Source organism: Homarus americanus, unplaced genomic scaffold (genome assembly GCF_018991925.1).
Source record: "Homarus americanus isolate GMGI-L3 unplaced genomic scaffold, GMGI_Hamer_2.0 scaffold16430, whole genome shotgun sequence".
NCBI lineage: Eukaryota > Metazoa > Arthropoda > Malacostraca > Decapoda > Nephropidae > Homarus > Homarus americanus.
Window position 1 is genome coordinate 4,670,997 of NW_024729259.1, and position 27,391 is coordinate 4,698,387.

Here is a 27,391-nt window from a genome sequence, read left to right on the forward strand (position 1 = left end):
TATATATATATATATATATATATATATATATATATATATATATATATATTTTTTTGGGGACGGCCCTGACTACCACAACCCCCACCACACCACCCACACTACTGCCACCACCTTCACCATTACAACCACCACCCATTACCACATCACGCCTCTTCCTTTCTCCAATCACAGCGGCTGAATCCCCTACTACAATACATAAATCTTATCTCGTTCCCTACACAGCTTAGTTATCAGCTACCATGACTCAAAAAATGGATGGTAACAAAATTAAACACTTCAATACTGTACTGTATATACTTATCTTTATTGTCACAAAAACACACTTTTTTAAATAAAAATAAAAGTTCAGGAACAAGTTCCCTTAAAAATACAAGGAAATAAAAAACTTTCTTACATTACATGAAAATATCAAGAACCTGTAAGATGGAATATGTGAATGTTGATTTATGGCAACAATGTTTGTGATGAATGTTATTTACATATGGCATAAAATATATCACAAATTATAAAATGTAGAATGCTATATCACTAATAAATGATAACACTATCTACCCATTTATGTTCGTCCAAATATTTTATGTTGAAAATAAATATGGACATGACAGAAAACAAGGTACAAGATCTCACCAAAATATTTCATGGAACACAAGGTCTGAATCTAAAATTATTATTATTATTAATCATCAGGCATATTCATGTAACAAATTTGGTACTATCATGCACATCAAAAATAAAACCAATAATCTTGATTAAACGGGTTAATCTAAATAAACCACTACTGTACATATGGCCAGTCCTCCATCAAAGTCTTTGTGGTTTATTGCTAGTTTTAAGTGGGGTTGATGCCATTGGTAGAACAGCACCAGTAGAAACATGGAAAGAGTTTTCTTTGTCACCCAGCAATTTGGAGGCATCGTTAAGGCGACTAGTTGACCCACTCAGTTTCACCATTTTGTCCTCCAACCGCCTGATATTCTTGCGCTGCCGCTCAATCTCCTGGCGTAACTTATGAACTTCCTGTAGAGTGCATAATAATAGGTAAATTGTTATCTAATTATGAGCCTCAATGCTAAAAGGTACACAAAGTGAGTGTTGTAAAGTCACAAAAAATGGTAGAGAAGGGTAATTGGTATACAGTACCCACAGGGATTAGTCTTTCACCCTGGTTTGTATAAATATGCAATGGAAGGTTTATCATTATTCCCCAGTCAGCAGCTGTACAGTCAACCCTCGCTTTACGTGGTCCCACTTTACGCATTACCCTGCCGAAACCGGAATGCTCACTTTCCGCGGTGTGTGTACCCTTTTACGCGGAGAGCGGCGCGAGCAGGGTGCGCACAAGGTCGCCCAGTCATCAAAACATTACCGGGTTCTTCACACCCCACCCACCACAGCCGGCCCAAGTCAGTGATAGTGATAATGATAGTGAGGATATGGACTTATATGGACTTTGAGGGGTTTGACAAAGAGGCCCTGCAAGACTCTGTGGTGGATAGTGATACAATTGATACAAGTGATACAGGTGAGGGCCAATAATCTGCCCTCTGCCTCGGAACCAACCCCCCATCCCCGTGTGCCCAGCCATCTTTTCTACTAATGTAAGTGTTAAAAAACCTAATATTATTGATATTTCTCTTAATTATTAATTGCGTGTGCATACCATTATAAAATTAAGAAGTTATTTTAACTACAACGTAGGTATTGTGTCTGAAAAAGTGGAGTTTGGGGGTCGGCCCGGTCTCTATTTCAATTAATCCCATCTGTTATGTTGTTCACTTTACGCGGGCCGCCGTGGGTTGAATTAACCGCGTAAAGTGAGGGTTCACTGTATATAGAGAACCACCTGGAATTAGGAACATCAAGGAAAGGAGGATATATATTTATCTAAAACCCACTGCAGGTAGTTTACATATTAAGTTGAGGAAATGAGGAGTACATTGAGGAGTGTTCCTATTTGCTGTTTCACTCCCTTCTTGTCACTTTCCTCATACCACTGCCCATATTTCCACCATTTTTCTATCTCCCATAATGCATCCCAAGCACATGGAAGTGGAGAAAAGATAACATAGATAAAGCATAAACAATTACCACAAAAGTATTGATCTTACTTCTTTAAGTATGCTGTTCTCAGTCTTGAGCTTGAGCACATGCTGGATTTTCTGTTTGTGATTCTGGTGACCTAAAAGTGTTGCATACTGTTTGCTAAGCTTGTCCACCTCTTCCTTGGCTGCAGAGCTACGTTCAAGAAGGCTAGCTTTCTCAACCTCATATGCATCTAGTTGCTCCTGTTAAAAAGTTGTTGTTTTTATTACTGCACATAAGACATCAAATTTTCTCAAATCTTGGATTATATTGCACTTATCTTATAAAAATTTAAAAGATTTGAAATAAAGATCAATTCTGAATTACTGAATGATGAACGAGGAGAGAAGATTTTTTTTAACTTACTCTAAATGGTTCAACCATTTTTTCAAGATGCTGGAATTTGTCCTTCCAGAAAGTGACCTCCTCCAATAATGCTGCATTAGTGTCCTTGAGGTCTTGCTTATCAGCTTCCAATGACTGAGTAACACGAGACACCTCTGCAGTCTTCTCCTCAGAGTATATTAATTCCAATCTGGGCAAGGATGATAAAAGATGTACAGGAAAGAAGTGCAAATATTGCACTACTAACATCAATGAAGAATTTTCTGATGTGATATTAATCTCAGATAAAGTTAACCTTGACAGCTGACAAATTTCCAATACAGTATTATCATCAGAAACCTATGTAAATTTTTTTTTGTACAAATACCTAGACAACTGGTTTCTGGTACTGTTGAGGGTTTCCTGAAGGTTAGTAATACTATCAGCAGCCTCCTCTTTTTCTCTGATTAGCTTCTCCTCTTTTACTTCCAATTCAAGCAGACGGGTCTCACACTCTACCAGAGCTGCCTGTTTTTCCTTGAGGTTCTGTTGGGAGATTGTTTTGTATTACAACATGACCAATTTGTAAAAAAACAGTAAGACTGCTTAACTGTGGCTTTCAAATTGTTTTTAAAGAAATCAATTATCGGAAGAATGTTCAATAATAAAATAATTATTAATAATAATAATAGTAAAAATAATAATAATAAAAAACTTAAGCTTCCACTCTTTTCCTGGTTTATTGTCCATGAAATAGCAAAATATCTCGTTGATTTTTATCTGCATTTAATTTTATTACTTATGTTCTTATACAGTATATCCTGAACAAACAACTTGCTTGGCGAGATACATCATGCTGCTTACCTTGTAGAGTGACTGCATTTCATCACTTTTTGTATCTAATGTATCATTGAGAGATTCCAGGATATTATCTTTTGATGCTAGAGTCATGCTCAGGGTGTCTATTTCATCCTTCAGTCTATTCATGTTAGTTTCCAAGCTGTTCACTTCTTCCTTCTGGGATTCTAAGCTCTTGCTAGCAGCAGTATATTTCTCCTGCAAGTCTTCAGCCTCTGAAGTTTTCTCTAACAAGGAAGTCTGTGTAGAAATGAACTACAGTAGTTATGTCTCCCAGGTGTGTAAACTGTGTACTCATTGTGCATTTTTTTTGGCCAAATAATGGCAGCAAACTGTGTGTGTTTGTGGGAAGACCATGAAATTTTATTCAGGTCAGGGAGAGGTGCATCTAAATGTTATAAAAATTAAATTTCATATCGTTTACATTTTGCTTAGCTCTGTTAACAGTGTCTATAAAGTGGAATCAAGAAAAAATCGAACATTGATGAAACAGCCTGGGAACCTAATTAGGTAATCCGGTGACCTACAAAAAACCTATCAAATTCAGTGGGATATTTTTTTTTGCTAAACTGTTAAGAAACATGTGTAAGGTATAAATATGTACAAGCACACATCAAATGTCCCCAGTATATGCAGTGTGTGTGTTTGTTTTAAAAACAAGGTCAGCTTGAGGGAGCAGTGGGGCCAACTCTAATGGAAAATGAAGCAAAGATCTATAGCCAAAGAATTCATTGTTATAAGCTGACACGAACAGACAATATTATAATAAAAGAATAATAAGAAATCAGTGTCAACTAAATTTTTTTTTGAAAATACAGATTTAAAGGGGAAAAGTGAGTGTACTTGACAGAAGTAAAAGAGAATGGGTAAAGAAGATCGAGGCATGGTGGAAAGGTACAGTAATATAACTGTTACATAAAGTCTTACCGGACTATTAATAGATGTCCTTATGAACTAATGGACCAGTAGGCATGGTGGAAAGGTACAGTAATATAACTGTTACATAAAGTCTTACCGGACTATTAATAGATGTCCTTATGAACTAATGGACCAGTAGGCATGGTGGAAAGGTACAGTAATATAACTGTTACATAAAGTCTTACCGGACTATTAATAGATGTCCTTATGAACTAATGGACCAGTAGGCATGGTGGAAAGGTACAGTAATATAACTGTTACATAAAGTCTTACCGGACTATTAATAGATGTCCTTATGAACTAATGGACCAGTAGAAAAGAATCACAAAATGCATAAATAAACTAATTAATTTAATACTACAGCAATTTTAAATGTATCACCAACCTGCAAGTTTTTCAGTTGATCTTCATAACCATTATATTTTCTATCCATGTCTTCTAACTTATGAGTTGCCTGTGTCACCAAATGTGTCTTCTCTTCCAACTGCTTCTCATATGATTTGGTAAGCTTTAGTTTTTCCTCCTCAAGGAATGACATTTTATCCTCCAAGTCACTTATCTAAAACACATCAAAATAAAGTTTCTACTGAGCAATCTACTATTTCAGAACCGACTACAAACAGAGAACTAAATACAATATAGCAATGAACTTGATGTTATAAGCAAGAGGCAGACATTTTCACCACATTCAGAAGACTGAGAGAAAACTGATCTGTTGTGTCTGACTCATTTTTATCTTCCTGGAGGGTTGAATATGAGCTTCTAGTAGAATGCATTTTTTTTTACTTTTGCAGTAAAACAATTCCAGCTGAAATAATATTTTTTAAGGAGCCATATTCATTCTTATTTGATCTTTAAACTTTAAGTTTCAATCAAATGGTCATTACCTTTAACTTGAACCTACAGAGCCGAGTCCAAACCAACTCAAAATCATAGAGGATACGATAAGAATCTTTGAGTCAGCAGTTTCCTGTTTTAGTTTGTATTTTAGAGTTCAGCATCATCAATAAACTATCTACACTGTGGAATGCAGAGAATTTGTGATGTTTGAATTATTTATTATGGGATTGCAATATTTTCCCAATTAAGTAATTATCTCTCCCTTACCCTTCTTCCTTATTTACTTAATGCCATGGAAAGGTGTTTACTTTTGAGATCATATAGTGTTAAAAGTCCCACATACTTTTTCAAGGCTCACATACTATAGCAGTACCAATATTTTTTAAGACACCAAACTTTATAAGTGTGTGAAATTTTGTGGGAAAAGTTGTAAGTACATAAGCTATAGATACATCAAATACGAACAACTTTCTTATCAGTTACCTTATTTTCGGCTTCTTTAAGGTGATTCTCAAGGTCCGCAATCCTTGACCTTAGTGTAACACGCTCTTCTTCCATCTCTCTCTCTTCTGTAGATGCCCGAAGATGTAGCTGTGCAATGGTATCCTCTTTAGTCTCCACTGTTTTTTCTAGATTGTCTCGGAGAGTTGTTAGGTGCATTTTCTCCTCGCGTAATGTTTCAATACACTGCTGCATCTCTTCTACTGCTTGAGACTTTTTTCGCATATCAATCTGAGGAAATATCATAACCATTAGACCATTATCTGTACTTGCATGTGTTAGCCATGATTACCTGATGGATTATCCTCATACCAATACAGTATGAGTAATCTTGATGTAGTTGCACTCAATATATATCCACAAAGAGACTGATCTACTTTTGTATGCCTAAAATTAACATAATTTGGAGCAAAAATATATCAGTAAAATATATATATATTTTATCTTTAGGTGTCAAATCTCCTTAGTGTATATGGATCATGTGAAAAAGCCACGACAGTACTGTCAAATAAAAGGAAAACATATTAAATTTAAGTGAATTTTCAGTATAACAGAATGAAATATGACCTGCTTCGGTAATAGAAAATAATGGCTGTGGTCAATAAAAGTTTGCAGAAGCCATTGGAAAAAAATAAAAAATAATGAAAAAAATAAAAATTAATGAATTTGTAAACAACCTGTTCCCACTTGCTGCAAAAGGTGAAATAAGCCTTTAAAAGTGGAGGGGGATCAAACAAGTTAAAATTATTTCAACATATAGTTTTCCCCCACAAAAAAACCACCTTGATTTAACTTTAAGTCATGTATATATTTATTTTCACAACTCTGACATAAAATCAATTTATCATTTAAGTAAAGAGGTTACCTTTAACTGTGTTATCTGTGTACAAAATCCAGAACTTGATGTTTGCAAAGCTGAAAGCTCTTTCTCTGTGGCAGCAGCAGCTTCCTGTGCTAATCGCACCTCTCGCTCCAGTTTGTCTTCAAGATCACGATTCTCCGCTTCCTCACAAGCTTAAAACAAAATTAGTTATTTTCATTTTAGAATTAGTAATTCAGATGTATTAAAGAAATGAATAATATCCTACACTCTGCTCGTGGCAATAAGTACTGAATAACTTTCTGATCAATTTATGTCTCTAAGTGAACACTACAAAATAATCTGATGACTTTACCTTTAGGTTAACAGACACCAAAACAAGCCTAGTCAAAAATGTATGCCTCAATGTGAGATAACTGAACCCCCCCCCCCCCTTGGGTTACACACGAAAGAGTGATCCTATCAAGCGACTAATAGAAAAGTGTAACATATTCAATTTAAACATTACAACCTAGAAACCTTCCTCCTTTCCCCATGATCTAATGACAGACTGGAGAGTGTGAACTACATGTTTCTTTCCATCCATGACACCAATAATTTTGTCCAAATTACAATACAGTATCACAAAAACATACACTAAGTATAATATATATACGTATATTGTATAGCTAAGTATAAGTTACTCATACCTGAGCAACAAACTATTAGGCTAAATAACCCTGAAAGCAAACCTATTTCATATGTAAAACACAACTCACCCAGGGCATCTTCCAAGTTGGTATATTTCTGAACCAAATCCTTGAGGTTTGATTCCATTGTTTTATTCTCCTCTTTATAAGCAGATACTTCTTCCTTCAAGCTCTGGATGTCAGCATCTGATGCCATGCGGAGAAGATTCTCCTTCTCAAGCTGTTCTGTGGTCTGAGTGAGGGCACGACGTGTAGCCTCTTGTTCTAACAGAGCTTCAGAGTACTTCACACCCAAATCATCCAGATCTCTTTCTATGCGATTTAACCTGCATACAATATTTAGTTTAGTTAGCAATGTTTTCCATCAATATTTGGACAATTAATGCAGACCAGTTTGACAAAGCTAACACAAACCCTTTCTGATTACCCGTACCGTAATTTGGGACTTTTAATTTTATAACCGCAATCACCATAAACAGGCTAATAAGAATGATGCAATTAAAGCAATAAAACTTCATACCCAAATCCTTTTCTACAAACAAGACCAATTTTAATTTAATTTTTCTTTCCACATTAACATTCTGATTCTAGAATCCAATCTCAATAACTAAGTTGGTTGAGGGGTTGGTTATCACAGGGATTGTTGATGAAGGATTGATTTTATTCCAGTGAGCTGGCAGGAAAGATATGTATGGGTACTGACAAAATAGACAGGAGTCTGTTATTACAACTTCCCCATGAAATTCTCAAAAAGGATGACAGTATCAGTGATTTAGAATGCTAGGTACAAAACCAAATTACAGTACTTTTATTTATATACAGTACAGACACCTGCAAATGAATGCAATGTAATTTTTAGCACACATACCTAGAAATGTGTTGAGCTTCTCTGTCACTAATTTCTGCCATGAGCTCCACCACCTTCTCCTCTAGCTGATGGTTATTATCCTCCATATTGGAAGTTTTCATCTCAAGGCTTGCTAGAGTCTTTTCACGTGATGACAGTGCATCTTTCATTGAAGAAATTTCTTTGTTTAGGTTTGTTATCTGTTAAATGAAATATCCCAAATGAAAATATGCTAATACGTAATTAACATTTATTTCATCAAAGAAAAGATGTTTGTACTTACCTGAATAAGGTTCAAGAGGGTTCATGTACAATGAAAATCTGAGAAGCTTGAATCTTCTACTGCCTTTGAGTTTACTGTAGCCTGAGGTAGAAAGCCAACACACTGTCAACAATCAGTCAAGGTATTTGAAAAGGCAGTAGCAGGCAACCTCTAAGCAATAGCATGAGAGTTGACTCCACTGTCCACATTCAATACAAGCCATAAGTAGTCAGCAGTGCACCAGAAGACGTAATAATTGTTATTTTTTCGGCAACTGTGTCCAGTTTATAAGATATAATTAAAGAGATACTGTATTACCCCGCCTAACGCGGTTTCACTTAACGCGTTTTTTCATATACGCGGTGCCTCGCCAGAGCTGAACTTTCACTTAACACGGATTTTTTCCACATATACGCGGTGAGTGTCCGGCTCGAGACGCTATTTTTAGATTTGCCCCACCCGCCACCCTGCCTGACTGCCTGTTTTAGCTCATAAAATTCATACAAATTACCCGTCAGAGGAATTTTATTACTGTTGGAATTCTTATAATTTGATGATCATTTTGAATATAAACATCATATATTTTGCATTAGACATACAAATTTTAGATAAAATGTTTCTCTAAGTAAATATGTTATCTTTTTTGCAAAATATATGACATTTTATATTCAAAATATTCCTGGTCTTACAAGGAATCCAGCAATGTCAATTGTATTATCCTAACTTTAGTTTGAGGTATTATTTATTAAAATTTAGTGGTTTTCCCCAAAACATTTCTCAGAGAGGGAAGAGCCAGCAGTGTAGTGTGAGAAGAGGGGAGGGAGTTGAGTCCATTATTTGAATGGACATTAACTTGGCGACTGTATTTCTCTATTTCTCTTAAGTATTAATTGTGTGCATGTACCATCATAAAATTAAGATGTTATTTTTACTACAACATAGTTATGTGTCTTCAAAAAGTGGAGTTTGGGGGTCGGGCTGGTTTCTATTGGAATTAATCCCATATGTTCTGTTGTTCACTTAACGCGGGACCCTCTGGGTTCTATTGACCGCGTTAAGTGGGGTACAACTGTAATCTGGTTTCTGGTATCGAATAGGTTTGCTAACCCTTAGATGGTGGTCATCATTAATAATAATTAACATCTAAACCTGGAGTAACTGACCTGTTCTTTCTTTTCCTTCAGCTTTTCTTCCATCTTGTTTGTGGACAATGACTGTGCTTCACATCTGTCTTGCAAAATGCTTGTCTCGTTAAGCTTTTGACTGATCTGCAAGGTAAAGGAAATTTATAGAGATGATGATGATACAGTATTCTACCTTTAAATTGCAGTCTTTACAATATAAGTGAAACTTACAAAACCTACAAACAAAATACTCAAATTCAACACAGGTTCAGACCTCAGTGTGATTCGTGTTTTCTTTACCAACACCTACTCAAGGTACATAAAGAAAATGGAAAAGCCACCAGGGAAATTTTTTAGCTGTTTCCATAACTGCCAGATTTCTTACAATTGTCTGTCAGTAGAGGAAAAAAGACAGTTTCTAGGTAAATGCTTGCATCTGATGTTTCTATACTATACTTAATGCAAAGTACCAAATTTGTGGGAGATTCAAGACTAAGCATTCTACTATCAAGATTAAATGTTTAGTTGATCATCTGTAATTTTCATACCTCCTCTTGAAGTGTACTAATTAGCTCTCCTTTAGCATCAATATCATAATCCTTTGCACTAATGGTTGCTTTAAGTGTCAATACATGGTTGAGTTGAGCTTCTGCTTCTTCTTGCAAATCCAGAGCTACCTGACAAGCTGTATCCAGATCACTCTCGAGTTTCTTCACCTTTGTTGATGATTCCGATATCTGAAGAAAAAATACAGAAAATTATGTAATAAACCTAATGTATAGAATAACAGTAAGTTTCACTCTCAAGTCTTTTACTTCTATTAAAAAAGGTGACTGGAATCAAGAACAACACACAAACAGACTCTTCTTTCATTCACTGTCACTCAAATTAATCTACCTGTGCATCACTTGTGCTAACATGAGCCCTTGTAAAATTCCTGACATCACTGTGTAGGATGCCTGGTGTTATACTAAGCTCTTGTGAGGTGCCTGAGATTATTATGAGTAAATATCTGAGCTATGTGAAGTCACTAGGAGGAGTTGTGTAGAGAGAATATTTTCATGTAAAATGTAGCAGAGGTGTGCACTGGGTAGATGAAAGACCACTACATCAGTGGAAAGAAAGGTGAAACAATACATTAAGAGATAAGGTACATAGTAATAGGGTGGTCTGGAGGCTCTCTGAAGGGGCTGAAGAAACAAATACAAAGAGAAAGAGCTATTTTTGACTATGAAAAGGAAAATACTGGTAGATGAGAAGACCAATTCTTACCTCAGCTTCTCGTGAAGTTATTTCCTTTTCTAGGAATTGTTGCACTACTTCTTTTTCTTTTATCTGCACTTCAAGTAGATGGATCCTCTCACTTAATTCAATTGTTTTCTTCTGTTCCACTTCCAGGGTAGCAGCCAAGCAATCTTTCTCTTGTTTAACTTCATTAAGCTTCCTCTCAACTCCATGTATAGTTTCTTCTAGCTTACTAACCTGTAAATCATAAATTAATTATATATTATATCTCACAATGGTTTTGTTTAAATTGTTGCTTCAGGAAACAGTTACTTTTTTTGTCTGTACAGTCAGTCCAAGCCTACTTCTCTGAACTAACTAACTTCTTGATAAATAATTTTCCCAACATTGTCTGGAATGTTTTCATCTGCACTAAACAAGTAAAAGAAAAACAGCTTTCCCCCCACTTGATGATAATGTTTGTCCATGCCTCTAGTAGTGTTGTAGTAAGTCTGATTTTCTCCCCTTGACCCACAGATAATATTGATAGTGCTGTATATATACTGGAGTTTCTTAACAAGCAATTCTGATTAAGGTAAAAATTCAGATGGTGGAGTAAATCGGCGAACGCCAATGGTGAGAGCCATGTATATATATACTTACCTCTTCTGTTCGATGATTCAGGTCCTCTTCCATCATGGATTCCATTACCTCCTTTTCTTTATTAATCAAACTAAGATCAGACACTGTTGATTCCAAGATAAAAATTTTGCTACTTCGTTGACTCACTTCTTCCTGAAGACTTGACAAAGTTTGTTCGTATTCTGCAATCTGTGAATGTTGGGCAATTAATATTTTTGTGTACGATGTAAAAATAAATTTTTTTTGAGAACATCATGAAATATGTTGCCAGCTTTACTACATTTAAAAGCAAATGGGTAAGTTAAATATTACTTCCAAATATAGACAGATTAACACATGCATGAGTTGTTGGCTAATGTAAACAGAAACTGATAAAATGATTGGCCAAATAAATGAACAAAGTTAAAATATTGTACAGTTTACTTACTTTCATATTAAGATTATTCATACTACCATTAAGAAGCTCAATCTCAATATCCTTTTTGGCTAAGATCTCTATATGCATATCTCTCTCTTCCACCTGGTCCTTCATCAAGGCCTCATACTTGGCTATTAGGCCGCGAACTTTATATTCTGCCTCATTGCGTTCTTTGAAACTATTTTCAATCTGCAAATATAAATTATATTTAATAAGAAAATAGTCTGGCCATTTTCATGAATTTTACATGAAGCACCTTTATAAATACAGTAAAATATATATATATATATATATATATATATATATATATATATATATATATATATATATATATATATATATATATATATATATATATATATATATATATATATATATATATATATATATATTATATATACAGTGGGGTATGCTATAACGAACGGATCCTACTACGAATATTCCTATAACGAACGGTTTTACCTATAAAATTGAGAATGCTATAACGAACGAAACTCCTACAACGAACATTATTTAATTTTTTTTTTTTTTCTAATTTATTGTTTTTTTATTACAAATATTAATGATATTCTTTATTTCAGGGGTTTAGATGCATATTTATGCACTTTTTTACAATTTTTACAATTTTATATTATATTTTTCAGTGTTAAGTGGTTGTATTTGGGGGCCTGGAACGGATTAATCCTATAACGAACGAATGCTATAACGAACAAGGTTCTAGAACCAATTAGATTCGTTATAGCATACCCCACTGTATATATATATATATATATATATATATATATATATATATATATATATATATATATATATATATATATATATATATATATATATATATATATATATATATATATATATATATATATATTTCATGTAGATCCACAATGAAAACGTGGATAAGATAAATCTTGATAAAATCACACGGGAAAAAGGAAACAACGGAGCACCTTAGCTTTCGTCTATATTCAAGACATCTTCAGATGTAACTGGATTACATGGACAGAGAGAGGCTTAAATATACAGGGTGACCTTAAAAACATGAGGTCAGGTCATAATGATGTCATCCACTAATCTCCACACCATCACACACGTAGAGGAGCTTAAGAGAAGGGGGGTGACGTGACTAGTCAGGTCAGGTCAAAAATAAGGGACCCACAAAATAACTATCATACAAAGGAGGGTGTGAGTGTGGAAGGAGCTATTTTTTCTACATTAATATGTGCTACAGGGTATTGTATTTTATGATGTGCTATGTATCAATTTAACTTTTTATAATTTTTGGGGGGTAATTTTAGACAAAAGCAAATTAAAATTTGTTTGAATTAGGCTCACCTTGTATTCACTAAATCGTTTAATTCTGAACCATATCAATTACATACAAGTTTGGTGTTAATAAATAAATAGTTTAACTTCAAAACCATTTATAACAACTCTTATTATTATTAGGGAGTACTGTACAGTATTCAGTGTATACTGCCCTGCCGTTTCAACCTGTTGTTTACCCTCTGTGCTTCAAAGTTCTCTCTCATTTAGTGATTATTTTGATTATCGTTAGATTTTTCAGGAATGCAATCTCATCATTAAACAAGGGATACCTGTAGTAGCTATATGAGAAAATTACAGTCAGATTTTCTATGACATGTAAAAGCAAACAGCCTATGGCTACACTACTACAAGATTTATACTGTACCTCATCCTCTATGTGTTCCAATTTGGATTTGTAAGATTCCATCTGGTCATGGTAACCACGTCCTTCCACCACAACTTCATCAAGCTGCACCTGAAGTTCAGCAATCAAGTCGTCCTTGATATATATAGAAGCTTCTAGGTTATCCCGCAACAGAGTCAAATGATCTACGTGTTCTCTCAAACCCTGTAGCTCATCTTCAGAGAGAGATTTACGTTCTGCGGATTCCTATATTGGGAGAAAAGAGGGAATGAATATTATCATAAGTTTAATCTCTTAAGTCACATGAAATCAATGTTCTTTCAGATTTTGTACCTAATTTGCAAAATCCTAGAGAGAGAGATGAAGGGGAAGCCAGCATGTTTAAGCATTGTTCCACATAATTCAATACACTGTGAAAATACTATTTTGTAACAATGGATGGAATAAAACCGACAAAGAAAACAAGGCAGTTTATTAACAGAGCCAAACAGACAACAGAATTAAATTAATATTTTTTCCAGAGCAAATACTACAGTAAGTTTAGTGTGCATTGTCCTCACCTCTAATTGTTGTATTTTAAGTTGCAATCCTGATCGTTCATCAGTGAGACTTGAGACTAGTTGCTGTGCTTCTTCCAGGTCCTTTCTTGTTGACTGAAGTTGTTCTTTTAGCATCAAGTCTTCCTCCAATTTGTTTCCTCTGCTTTCTACAAGAAAGGGATAATTACAGTATTTATATGTAATCGGGACCTAAGACACAATAGATGTTAACCATTTAGGTATACTATATACATGTACATATACTGTGTTGTATATTTAGGAGAAATTTCATTGTACTGAAACTGATATTTAAGTGTCTTGATGCCAGCTAAGAATTCAAAAAAATTGGTCTTAATTTTACCCAATGCAATCATCCCAGGGAAAAATTTTAAAATGCTTTCCTAAGGTCTTTAAAAAGGAAAGTAATTTCATACAGTAGAAAGCCTTGCCAGATATATTTTTTAATCTGATCATGGTCAGAAGCATAAGACCTAGTTCTAAAGATTAAATTGTAATTAATTAATTCTGAAGGATTTGCAGAAAAACTTAAAACATATCTTTAAATGAGTGAAGTAAAAATTCTTCAATGGTTCTGAGGACACATTTGTACAAAGTTAATTAATCTAAAATCTTGTTATTGGAAAGACACTATGAGTAAGGAAACTTTATAATGCTTCTGAGTAAACTTGTAATAGCTGTAGCAAAACTCCTTTGAATACTGTGCATACAAATTAAGAACATGTCATTTCTACCCGTCTCACCCCTCTTCTATGGCTTATTACAAATGTGTAGCATCACTCCCTATTATTTCACTGGTTAATTCACATTGAATTTTTAGTGTACAGTACTAAATCAGCTATATGTCAAATGTTTAGCTACTGGGGGAGTGGGTAGTACAGTAGTGAAAGGGTTCAAGACAAGTTTTAGCGAACTCTAACTGCTGAGCTTGCTGTCTTTGTATATTTACTGTACATGAATAAAGTATGATTAGTACATGTTATGTCTCTTGGAGTTTACAAGGGGAATCACAGCTTAATGAAAGATGAGTCTTGACTCGCTTCAAATATTTTTGTACTAAATTCTTTAATATTTATAACTAAGATACTGTACTCTAACTATTACCAATCAATTCACAGAGATGATCAGTTTGTTGTATCAGGGCACTGCTGGTAATGGAAAGAGAAGTGAGATGTTCTTCATTCTTCTTCAGGGTTGATCTGGCATTCTCTAACTCAACTTGGTTCTGCTCCCTGGTAAGAAGATGCAAATATAATAAATAAGTAACTTTAGAGATTAAACATACAAGCTTCAGCATTGCCCCCCCCCCAGCCTTTGATCACTTAATGCAAGCTGGAGAACAAGCGTACACACACACACATACAATGTCACTTCATCCATTACTATTGCTGTAAAATAAGAAATACAAATACAAAATTCACTGAAATAACCAATACACCTAACTGAATTACTTTTGTTAATTTTACCTATCTGGGAAAGATCTCAAAATAGTAGTAAATAACAATAAACAAGCAAATAAATGATAGCCACTATAATCCTCCTAATTGCATATTACATAACACAATTAAACATAGCTTGACCATCTGTACATCAAACATTACTAGTTAACATATGACCACCAATTGTATACTGTACCAAGTTTGCATCAACAGTAACACCTCATTCTGTGCCATGCCTTATTATTGTTGTGTTATTTTTACTTTACAATTTAATAGTGATGTAACCATTTTAAAACCCCTAACATCCTGACTGAAAAATTATTAATACTGTACAGCAAAATACAAGAAAATATTTCACACAGGAAGACTTCTTAATAATTTGATTAAGTCTGGTCTTCATGAGAGGTTGAAAATGGCAAGTGAGCATTTTGGTGATTTGAGTAGAAAATACCACAAAATTCCAAGGAATTTAATTAAATAAAATAAAGAATTGTTGGAGAATGCTAAGTATTGTAGATCCCCCGGCAATTTTAGGAAAAAAAGACAAAATCCCTGAGACTCCCAAAAAGGCACCTGCATATCTTCCTTTGATTGTGATGGTGCCTACTGTTTTGACTATATCCATCCAGAATTGTAAAATTACCTGTAATGACAAGTTTCAGATTACAAACACACCAAGGATGACAACAAAATACCCTTGGCCAAAATGCAAAAATACGCACATCACATAATTTTAGGAATGGTGGAAATCCTACTTCGCATAAACTACATTAAAGGACAGGGTAAAACTTATTTATAAGGACTTCTAACTTAAAACATAAAATGTATTCAATATCAGCCACAGGCAACATGGAATACATTAATGAGAACTAATATTATCTGATTCTGAAAACAGCCAGGGCTTACCTGCTTTGATCCATTTGTAACTCCTCAGCATCCACACAAACAGCTACATCCTTTGACTCTGTCCTACTAATCTTGGATTTCAAACTTTCCAGTCTGCAAAGAACTCTTTATATATATATACATATATATATATTATATATATATATACATATATATATATTATATATATATATATATATATATATATATATATATATATATATATATATATATATATATATATATATATATATATATATATATATATATATATATATATATATATATATGTATATATATATTTCATGTAGATCCACAATGAAAACGTGGATAAGATAAATCTTGATAAAATCACACGGGAAAAAGGAAACACCTTAGCTTTCGTCTATATTCAAGACATTTTCAGATGTAACTGGATTACATGGACAGAGAGAGGCTTAAATATACAGGGTGACCTTATTAAACATGAGGTCAGGTCATAATGATGACATCCACTAATCCCCACACCAACACACACGTAGAGGAGCTTAAGAGAAGGGGGGCGACGTGACTAGTCAGGTCAGGTCACAAATAAGGGACCCACTAAATAACTATCCTACATCTAGATCCAAGGTTTACAAAGCATTTTTAACCTTGGGCCACTGACAAATAAATTTATGTAACATATTATCAGTTTTGAACTGACCATCACTAAGGTTTATTGATTTTAATTCCTTAATCAAACTAGCTTCAACCAGAAGTCTTTCTGTGACACAAGATGATTTGAACACTTCCAAGCTTTTTTCCCAAGCAATGGGATGATTATTATTCCTAACATGAACGAACAGGGCACTGCTTTCAGATGCTGTTCTGATATTGTACTTATGTTGTTTGATTCTGAGCTGCAGTGTTTTTCCTGTCTGGTTTAAAAGGGTTAAAAAATCCTTTCATTCCTCTCAAACCAGGCAAATTCCTACACTTAAGAATATTTTGACTCTGCCCTATCGCAATGAATTTGTCCCGTTAGTTCGGTCCCTCAAGCTACTAAATATTAATGTTGTTTTCAAGTATGACTCAACCATTACCAATATGTTAATAAGAAATAGCCCAAGTTTGAATGTAAATGGAAGTGTTTATTGTATTCACACATAGGTGTATATGGAAGTCCATGATTATATATATATATATATATATATATATATATATATATATATATATATATATATATATATATATATATATATATATATATATATATATATATATATATATATATATATATATATATATATATATATATATATATATATATATATATATATATATATATATATATATATATATATATATATATATATATATATATATATATATATATATATATATATATATATAGAGCATGGACTTCCATATACAAACAATACCTCTATGTGTGAACAGGGATCGCTAACACAGCGCCTCTAGGACAACAAAAGCAATCCTAGGCTTTGTTTCATTTCACACAAAACCTGTCCATTCGTCTTTTTTTTTAAGCAACGTGAACCTACATCGTGGTGATGGTAGTGATCCCTGTTCACATGCAGCGGTCCAGGGTTTGATTCCCGACTAGTGTGGAGGGATCATTGTGACTTAGTGCTATGAATGGTGAACACGTCGAATGTCTACCCAAACCTACCCTAATGATATACTGTACAGTATATCCATACACCATATGAAACTCAAGCATACTAACTATGAGCTATGTGAATATTCCTGTTTGCATTACACAAATAAAATTTATAAGGTTTCAATGCCGTTTCATTTCAATGTGAAGACCCTGTATAAAGAACTACCAGACTGACACCTGCCCAGTGATCAACCAATTGGTGGTTCAAAACATTATTACATAAAATGTATTTCCAAATCCATAAAACTTAGGAATACTGTATCAAATCTGCATTAAAAGCTTTGCTTTACCTGTTCTTAATATGAACATCAGATTCAAATGTTACATGACTATATTTACTGAAATAAATTTTTTCAGTGAAAGTTGGTAAAAATGCGAAAAATGCTTTGTATGTTTGCATATTTTATTTTCTTGAACTAAAATGTAAAAGTAGCTAAAGACATCTCCCATATATTATGTGTCTACACTGAAGAAAATAAATAATTTCAATACACTCATCTCCCCAGAACCAATGAAAATAGGAAAACTTACTGTGTTTCTAGCTGTGATATGAACAATTTCATTTTGTTTCTCTCTTCAGTGAGTTCTTGAATTCGCTCTTCTAATTCTGCAACTTTACTATCCCCTCCTTTCGTTTGCCCACGTATGGTACGCATTGATGATGATCGAGTAAGTGTATGTGGATGTGGAGGCTGGAAGTAAACATTTTTTTTTAGTATGGAAATATACACACACACTTCTATGGGGGTTTCAATATAAAGCATATTTTCTAAAGCATCAGAAAATCAGCAAAAATACCCCCATGGCTATCATTGAGTGTCCCCTAGAAACTTATTCAAAATTTGATGTCCACTTTAATGCATTTCAAAATATCTGGGGCTCTGAATCTATTTTTTTCTCCATTTATTAGGTCTCTTGGAAAATTACTTTCTTTATAGTACAGTACAGTACAGTACTAGCCTTGGCCAACCACCACTACACCAAACTTCCAATATTGTCAGTGCCCCAGACCCATTTTTAATGATACTCTGCATATCATATTTTTAAGTGTCAATCATCTTGAAATTGTGAACAGTGATTCGCTCTCACCTCACAGAAAATACCAGCAATCTCTACTGTTACACCAGTAACCACCACTCAAGTTGTAACCATTACAAAATACAGTACTTGAAATCATTTTTGTTAGAATGTCAAGCTGTTCAAATATAAGCTGTACATATAGTACGTTAAACTTATAAAACTTAAAGACATAAGCATAAGGTACTACAGGTATGGTATATCAACTGTAATTAGCAAAAACCACAATAAAATAAAATTACTTGTACAGTATTGTATGTACAGTACTTGTAAGTGATAATAAATCGAAAATAAATCCATAAGAAAATGTTTACAGGAAGAAACCCAAGACACTGTTTATGCTGTATTCCAAGTCACAAATATTTTAATGAATTAAGAGAAGGCAAAAAAATACAAGTGTTGTGTGTGACTTAGGAGAAAGCCGAGTACAGTATGTCAAAGTAGGAGGAAAGTCACAGTTTAGTTGGGTTTCCGTTTATGAACATGTAGATTTTTTTCATCAGATTGCTTAGTTTTTCTAACAACCAAAGAAAATATTCAAAACCTAATCTAACTGCCTAAAATGCTTTTGGTTTTATTACTTTACTTTTTATTGGCATCTATATATAGTGTGACTTTTTTCCTTTCACAGAGTACCCTGTACTAAACTGTACAGTATGTAGTACTCAAGGGATGAAAAAAAAAAGCACAGTGCATGAGGGAAATAGGAAGAAACATGTGTTATTGTCAATAAAGATACTGAATGGAAGTAGTAGTGTTTCATCTATCAAGGGATGGATGTGACAGCATATGGATCTGAGAGATGAACTAATATAGCAATGAGGTAAAAATGAGTACAGTATAAAGAAAAAAATAGGATCACCTGAAGATTCGCCCCCAGCTTATTCCACCTGAAGATTAACCATTCTAATGCTACCAGTAGGATTAACTTAGGTAATGCAAGGTTAGGATTTGAGTTGGGGTGGTTTATCTTTAAATGAATAAGCTGGACAGGAAAATTTTCAAGTTATCCAAAAACTATATCAAAGGAAACACATATGGGGATGTACAGCTGAGGGAAACCTGAACTGACTTTATTATGTGAGTACTCTGGCTGTTGTAGGCCAGGGCAATTTATAAGTGACAAAAATAACATGTTGGTAAAAGCTTTATATTAAGTATAGGGTAAATAGGATGCTACAGTAATAAATACAGTCAATGCTCGCCCAATGCTGGTCTGTCCAATGCGATTTTGACTATACGCATTTAAATACATGCGACCAAATAATTTGCCCAACAGAGAAAAATTTAAATACAGGTATAAGAACGTTAACAACCTTTAGTGTTTTTGCATTGCTTTGTGTTTGCCATTGCAGTATGGCCCCAAATGCAGAGGTGATGCTAGTAGTGGTAGCACACCCAAGAAAAGTAGAAAAGTGAAGACATTAGACGAGAAAATTAAGATTTTAGATCAGCTACGTGCAAGAACGTGTAGCAATGCTTGCCCATGAAAACTCTGTAAATGAATCCACCATACGCACAATTCGTAGTGGTGAGGACAAAATACATGCAAGTGTAAAAGCATCTGCATTTCTTAGTGCTAAGGTACCCCAAGTACCAAGGAAGGATCGGTACTTAGAAAAAATGGAAAAACTATCAAATGTTTGGATCAGTGAACAAGTGAATTTGAAAGGATCTGTTGTTGATAGCATAGCAATACGTGAGAAAGCACGCACCTTGTATGCTCATGTTGTGAAAACTGAGGGGGCAGGGAGTGATGCTGTGACTGATTTCTAAGCAATGTAAGATTGGTTTGAACATTTTAAATGCCGCTTTGCTTGACATAATGTGAAGCTTTAGGGAGAGGCTGGACCAGCAGACAAAGAGGCTGAAGAGCACTTCAAGCCCATGCTGCTTGAAGTGATAAAGGACAAAGGATATGCCCCAGAGCAAGTGTTTGACGCTGATGAGACTGGCTTCTAACCATGGATTGGCGAGTACAGTAATATGACTATATAATGCGTCTCATTAATATTTTTATTTGTTTTTATGGTATGTTAGATCTATTTTTATCAAATATGTGTATTATGTAAAAGTTTAAAAGGTATGCATTTCACGTGATAAGAGTCCATACATGGCCACGATTCCGCCACCCCATTTTTCCCATAAAAAGGTAAGTTTGCCCAACACGCCATTTTCGAAGAACATAACCCCCGTGTTGGGCGAGGGTTCACTGTACAGAAATAAGGCGATATGGAAGTTAAAAATTACAGACAAAGATAAAGGTCTCGGCAAGAAGAGATAATGAGAAGTGCAAAAGACGAAGGTGGATGGTAGGAGGGGAGGGGGGACAGGGAGTGGCAAGGGATATGAAAGTGTAGAGTGAAGGGCATAGTGGAACTGAGGAATGGATATCTTGGGAGCAGTAGGTAGTGTGTGTGTGTGTGTGTGTGTGTGTGTGTGTGTGTGTGTGTGTGTGTGTGTGTGTGTGTGTGTGTGTGAACGGGTAAAGAGAATGAGAGAGTGATCTTCGAGGAAGGACATGCTGTTCATGGGTAATGGTTGAATGTGTGAAGCAAAAGGAATAAACAATATGGGCATTTGAGGTCTTGTTGTGGAAGGGACTATCACAGCAGGTCATAAAATACTAATTACAGCATTAAGAATGATTGAACGGTAACATATGGAGGGGAAATTTAAGTGTGCGTGTTCTAGATTATAGCAGCAAAAGGCATGAAAAAGAGTGAAATTTATAAATACTCATGTGACTCACACTAAGAAATACTTTACTGCTTGAAGTAGATGATCCGTTTGAACAAGTTGATATAGTAGAAGTGTCAAGGCGTGATGATGATGATCTTGTGTGTTTTTTAACTGGAGATACGCTCTCACTTCTGTAAGTTCCTGGGCCTGGGGTTGTCTGTGGATAAATTAAACAACCTGCTTTTATAATTGTAAATGCAAAAAGGATTACTGTATTATGAAAATGTATATGTAATGAATTTTAACAACTTTTATTGCTACTCAATCTCCTTTGTTTCAGTATTAATGACTCGGTATTACAGTACGGTTTAATTAATAAGAAAATAAAAAGAAACTTCTGTATACAGTAGTACATTCTATTAAAATCAAGCACATCTGGAAAGAATTCACCATGATATCAGGTGAGGATATGTAATTCAACTACAATTACTGTACTACATCCAAAATTACCATAATACAGTATCCTCAAAAACAAAAGTGCCCCAACATACTGAATAGAGTAAAACCTTCTAAAGTATTCAAAGAGAGGAGTAAACATACAGTCACTCCAAAAGGTATCTTTATGGAGGGGTCCGGTGAATTTCAAAATGAACACTGCGGCTCCAGTTGTCTCGGCAGGGTTGTTAAAATCTTTCGTCAGTTGTGTCATATTGTCTCACACAAACTCATAAGATACCATTTGGAGTGAGTGAATATACTCTGTACAGTCCCCTTCAGTAGTGTGTTTACAGGTGCTTGTCAGGTTTTGTACAGTGTGGCTGCCCTGTGTTCGTTTACATTCAACAGAAGGAAACTCGCAATCGTAAACATACTATGGAATCAAATTAAAACAATTCTAAAACAAATACCTCAAAGATAATGATTTGTGGAATGTTTATATGACGAGCTCCTGTAAATGCACTAGTGAAGAGGACTGTACAAATAAATACTATACTGCCATTAAGGAAGTTTCTCAAACAAATAAAAAATAAATAAATAAAAATTCCACACAGATGATCTAACCTAACTTAACCATTAAGAAAGATGGCAGATATCACACAAAACAGATAATCATCTAGCAGGGACCTGTACATATTGTGATGAAATTTGAAAAAGTTTTGATCATCAGTGGTTCCCAAACTGGAGGCCAAGATGTTAAAAAAAACAACAACAAAAGCAAATGAGCTACTCATTTACAACAGAACTGAAGGTCAAATTCGTATGAAACTCAATGAAATACACAACAAAAACCCATTTTCCATAGTAATTTCTGTGCATGAAAACTGGAATATTTATCTTCGTTTCATCCCTTTATACTAATCTCAGATAAGGTTTGATATAAAACGAGGTCACCCTTACCTCATTGGTTGACCTCCATCTCTCAGACTTGTCAAGAGTTACAGCTATACATTTATTTTCAGTCTTCTTAGGGTTGTATGCTGTGGGTGGTGGAGCACAACCTGTAACAGAAAAATGGATTGTGATTTCTTTTATACTGTACCTAATAAAGAAGAAAAAAACAGGATTAAAATATGGGATCTTCTGATAATTAGGCACCACAGCTGATGTCAAATAACGGTTAACCACTTTTCTACATGGTCCCTACCCTGCTGAATAAAATTGTATGGTGTTAGCCAAATAAATTACAAAGTGGTTATTTGACCGGGATTCCCAACCAATTAATCATCATGGGGATTGTGTACTATTTTAATATGCCTTTAATGGGATTATGGTCAGGATGGCTGTAGGCAAACACTAATATTTAAATGATGAATGATTTATCACTAATACAGTATCTTCTTTATTCGTCTTCTCATACTCATAGCCATATACAGTATAATGTACATGTATTATACAAATTATACATTGTGGGCTTTCTGTGCTTGGTAAAATGTGAGGTATCATTCTCATGGTTAGGTTAGTAAAATAATAATTATTCACATGGTTAAATAATGCAAATACAACACACATTAATATTATACACAATCCATGGTAAAATAGCCAATAGCTATTTGGCCGGGTACCAGTCAAATAACCCCTGCCAATAAAATATTAGAAGTAGCATCTCTACAGTGAAGGGGTTGAATGCTATCTGGATGGGTTAGGGAAACATTAGGGTATTTACCAGTATCACATGAATTTCACATATACTCGTATTTGATTTACTGGAAGAGAAATGACTAACAACACCAGCCTTCAGAACATTCGCCAGTATAGCTTAGAAACTGCACTTCAGGATCAGTTCAAATTGTTCCATTTATATTGTCTTATAATTAAATACTTTACCACAAGATCTAAACAAATTTTTCGAATGGTCTGAAAAATGGCAGATGAAATTCAACGTGGACAAATGTAAAGTACTCAGTATAGGAGATGTAAACAGGGAAACCAGATACCAGATGAACAACGATGCCATAGAGAAATCAGACTGCGAGAGAGATTTAGGAGTAATGATAAGTAGGAACCTTAAGCCAAGTAAACAATGTGTTTTTGCTCGTAACAAGGCTAATAAAGTACTTGGGTTCATACAAAGGAGTGTTAGTTACAAGACTAGCGAGGTCATCCTAAAACTGTATCTTGCTCTTGTGAGACCACACCTGGATTACGCAGTTCAGTTCTGGTCACCGTATTACAGAATGGATATAGAATCCTTGGAAAGAATTCAGAGGAGAATGACAAGACTAATCCCGGGCATTAGGAACCTTGAGTATAGAGACAGGTTAAAGCATCTTAATTTGCACTCCCTCGAGAGACGTAGAGCGAGGGGCGACCTGATAGAGGTGTACAAGTGGAAGGCAGGGCTAAACAAAGGGGACATTACAAAGGTACTCAAACTATCCAACCAGGAACGAACTCGTAACAATGGTTTTAAATTAGACAAATTTAGATTTAGGCGGGAAATAGGTAAACACTGATTTGGAAACAGAGTGGTGGATGAATGGAACAAGTTACCAAATATCATCATTAACTCGAATACGCTGAATAGCTTCAAACATAGGTTGGATGCTTATATGAGCAATAGGGGTTGGGTGTAAACGGGACTGTCCAGTATGGGCCAATAGGCCCGCTGCAGTTTCCTCCATTCTTATGTTCTTATTACTCACCCTAGCTGAAGGATTTGACACCAGCAATGAGTGCAAATGCACTACAGGAGGATTTAAATAAACTGCAGGGGTGGTCAGAAAAATGGCAAATGAAATTCAACACCAGCAAGTGCAGCGTACTTCATATTGGAAGAACAAATACTGTCAATGCATACAGCCATAACAACATCAACCTAGAGAGGTCGACTTGTGAAAGAGACCTAGGGGTACTTGTAAGCCCGGACCTACGGCCTAGAAAACAGTGAGTTAATGTTCTAATAAGGCAAACAGAGTATTAGGTTTTATATCTAGAAGTGTAAGTAATACGAGTGCAGAGGTCTTATTGCAACTATATCTTGCGCTAGTCAGGCCGCATCTCGATTATGTGGTTCAGTTCTGGTGCCCCTATTATACAGTAGAATGGATATAAATTCACTAGAGTCGGTGCAGCGCAGAATGACGAAAATTATTCAGGGACTTAGAAACCTTCCATATCAGGATAGGTTAAAGAAACTAAACTTGCATCCCCTAGAAAGACGAAGAGTGCGGGGAGATATGATAAAAGTATTTAAGTGGGTAAAAGGAATCAATAAAGGAGATATAGATAAAGTTCTTATAATATCCGAGCAGGATAGGACTCGGAGCAACGGATTTAAGTTGGATAAGTTTAGGTTTAGGAGGGAGATAGGAAGAACTGGTTCACAAATAGGGTGGTGGACGAGTGGAACAAGCTTAGCAACTTTGTATTTAGTGCGGGAACTCTGGAAAGTTTCAAAAGGAGGCTGGATAGATTCATGGATGATAGAGAGTGGTAGTAACTCTCGACAGGAGCTGCCATGCACAGGCCAACCGGCCTATTGCAGACTCCTTATTTTTGTTATGCTCTTATGTAACCACCCTAAAGCTAACCTAACTTATCAACATCTATTTATCTATCTAACAGTCGACTAGGATGAATGAATAACTTTATGGTGAAAAATGCTTACTGAAGATCTATCTAACAGTCGACTATGGGTGAATGAATACTTTAAGGGGCAAAATGCTAACTGAATAATAGTCGACGTTGAATATTACAACTACAAAAACATGAATCACATTAATGAGTACCAAACACGTTAAATAATCATGAGGTAAAAACAAATAAAATCAATCAACATTTTGTTTATATGACTGGACAGAGTTTGGTCACTTCTATAGTAATTTAAATTGTCTTAATTCGATCACTTACCTACTTCCTCGTTGAATCTCTTTATCTTTGCCTTCGAGAACATCCTGGAATGAAAAATAACAGACCGTATAAGAGAAAAATTAGCACAGTAAACCACACAACTAGATCAAACTACACCACCACAGCCGCCACAACACACACCCGGGAGATTTAAATTACATAAACCAATCAGAAGTGAGGAAACTGGAGCTGTAGCCAATCACCGTCCAGGACTGAATCAGCTGTCGGTGAAGCCACGCCACCAAATATTAAATTATCTCTATTTTAATTTCCACATATACAGAAGAAAGAGACTGACTAAAATGTATTGTAAGTAAACCAACACAATTTATTGAGGTATTTCAATTAGATATTTTGTTATTTATGTATAAAAAATTATGCCAAGTGTATGTGGCGGTATGATTTGATCTATAAATGTCTGAAGAAAAAACACGTGATATATAAATAAATAAAAAGATTATTTATGAATTTTATATTACCTGTAGTCTTTATTTCATTTTAATATGAAACTGTAATATTACACAAACCATATAATTTACGGCGTTAGTAAAAATTGGACCGACATTTAAAGGGATGTCCTTCCTTACGCATGCGCGCACTCTCGCACGCACGTACCCCCACACGTGCCCGTATGCGTACAGACACGCACACACTCAAAAACACATCATGCATAGACGACAAAATAACCAAACTCACTCTTATAACTACTCACAATCAAATATGAATATAAATTTACTGTACACTATCCGGCATCATAATTTATGCATGAATACGGATACACCCCCATTTCGTCACCAATCTGAAATCCGTTTCGTCACCACTAACAGTTAGTGGTATTAGTGACAAATTGTAGGTTATTATTTTACACGAATAGAAATTACACATGTATACAGACGACTCGAGAAGTATTGTTTCATTATTATACATGAATATTAATTATTTAATGAAGAAAACCATTAAAACATTGGTAAATAAACAAAGTACAGAAATGAAGAATTATTGTGTTATTACTATACATGAATATTAATTGTTTAATAAAAAAACGATTCAACATTGGTAAATAAAGCAAAATACAGAACAAATGAAGGTGATATGGCCCCTCAGTCTCTTTCACAAGTCGACCTTTCTAGGTTGATGTTGTTAAGGCTGTATACGTTGACAGTATTTGTCCTACCAATATTAAGTACGCTGCACTTGCTGGTGTTGAATTTCATTTGCCATTTCTCTGACCACCCCTGCAGTTTATTTAAATCCTCCTGTAGTGCAGCAGCTAGTTTTTCATTTCCAACGGATTCGCTCAGAGTGCACGATTCTAAATTCCTTTCAGCAGGGTGACGGGTGCTGAACTGAGTCACTTATCTCACATGTTCTGAACATGTACGTGAGTCATCGCCTTACAAGTGGTGATCACACCAAATGTTCTCAGTCTGGCTCAATCTATCATTAGAAAAATATGTGAGTGCACTGTATGTGCATGTTTTACGTGTGATTATAGGGACTTTATGTATGTTTACATACAGTATGTATGGACTTCA

At 34.9% G+C, this 27,391-nt stretch overlaps 1 protein-coding gene across 2 annotated transcripts; it reads right to left on the reverse strand.

The window, feature by feature from the left end:
• Window positions 1-280: 280 nt before the first annotated feature.
• LOC121866445 (hyaluronan mediated motility receptor-like) lies at window positions 281-27,221 on the reverse strand. Of its 2 annotated transcripts, XM_042366114.1 has the most exons (24): window positions 27,031-27,221; window positions 25,857-25,900; window positions 22,905-23,005; window positions 21,577-21,723; window positions 18,279-18,439; window positions 16,124-16,216; window positions 14,883-15,010; window positions 13,782-13,927; window positions 13,243-13,467; window positions 11,559-11,738; window positions 11,153-11,320; window positions 10,538-10,747; window positions 9,814-10,002; window positions 9,305-9,409; window positions 7,901-8,079; window positions 7,102-7,358; window positions 6,389-6,537; window positions 5,506-5,754; window positions 4,568-4,741; window positions 3,271-3,504; window positions 2,795-2,952; window positions 2,449-2,617; window positions 2,109-2,285; window positions 281-1,017 (listed from the first exon to the last, which is right to left on the reverse strand). In XM_042366114.1, the coding sequence occupies exons 2-24, from the start codon at window positions 25,897-25,899 to the stop codon at window positions 802-804; spliced, it is 3,858 nt and encodes a 1,285-aa protein (XP_042222048.1). In that variant the 5' UTR covers window position 25,900; window positions 27,031-27,221; the 3' UTR covers window positions 281-801. The 2 variants fall into 2 exon arrangements, with proteins under 2 accessions (XP_042222048.1, XP_042222047.1); XM_042366113.1 differs by lacking the exon at window positions 27,031-27,221 and having other exon boundaries at window positions 25,857-26,016.
• Between the last annotated feature and the right edge of the window lie 170 nt (window positions 27,222-27,391).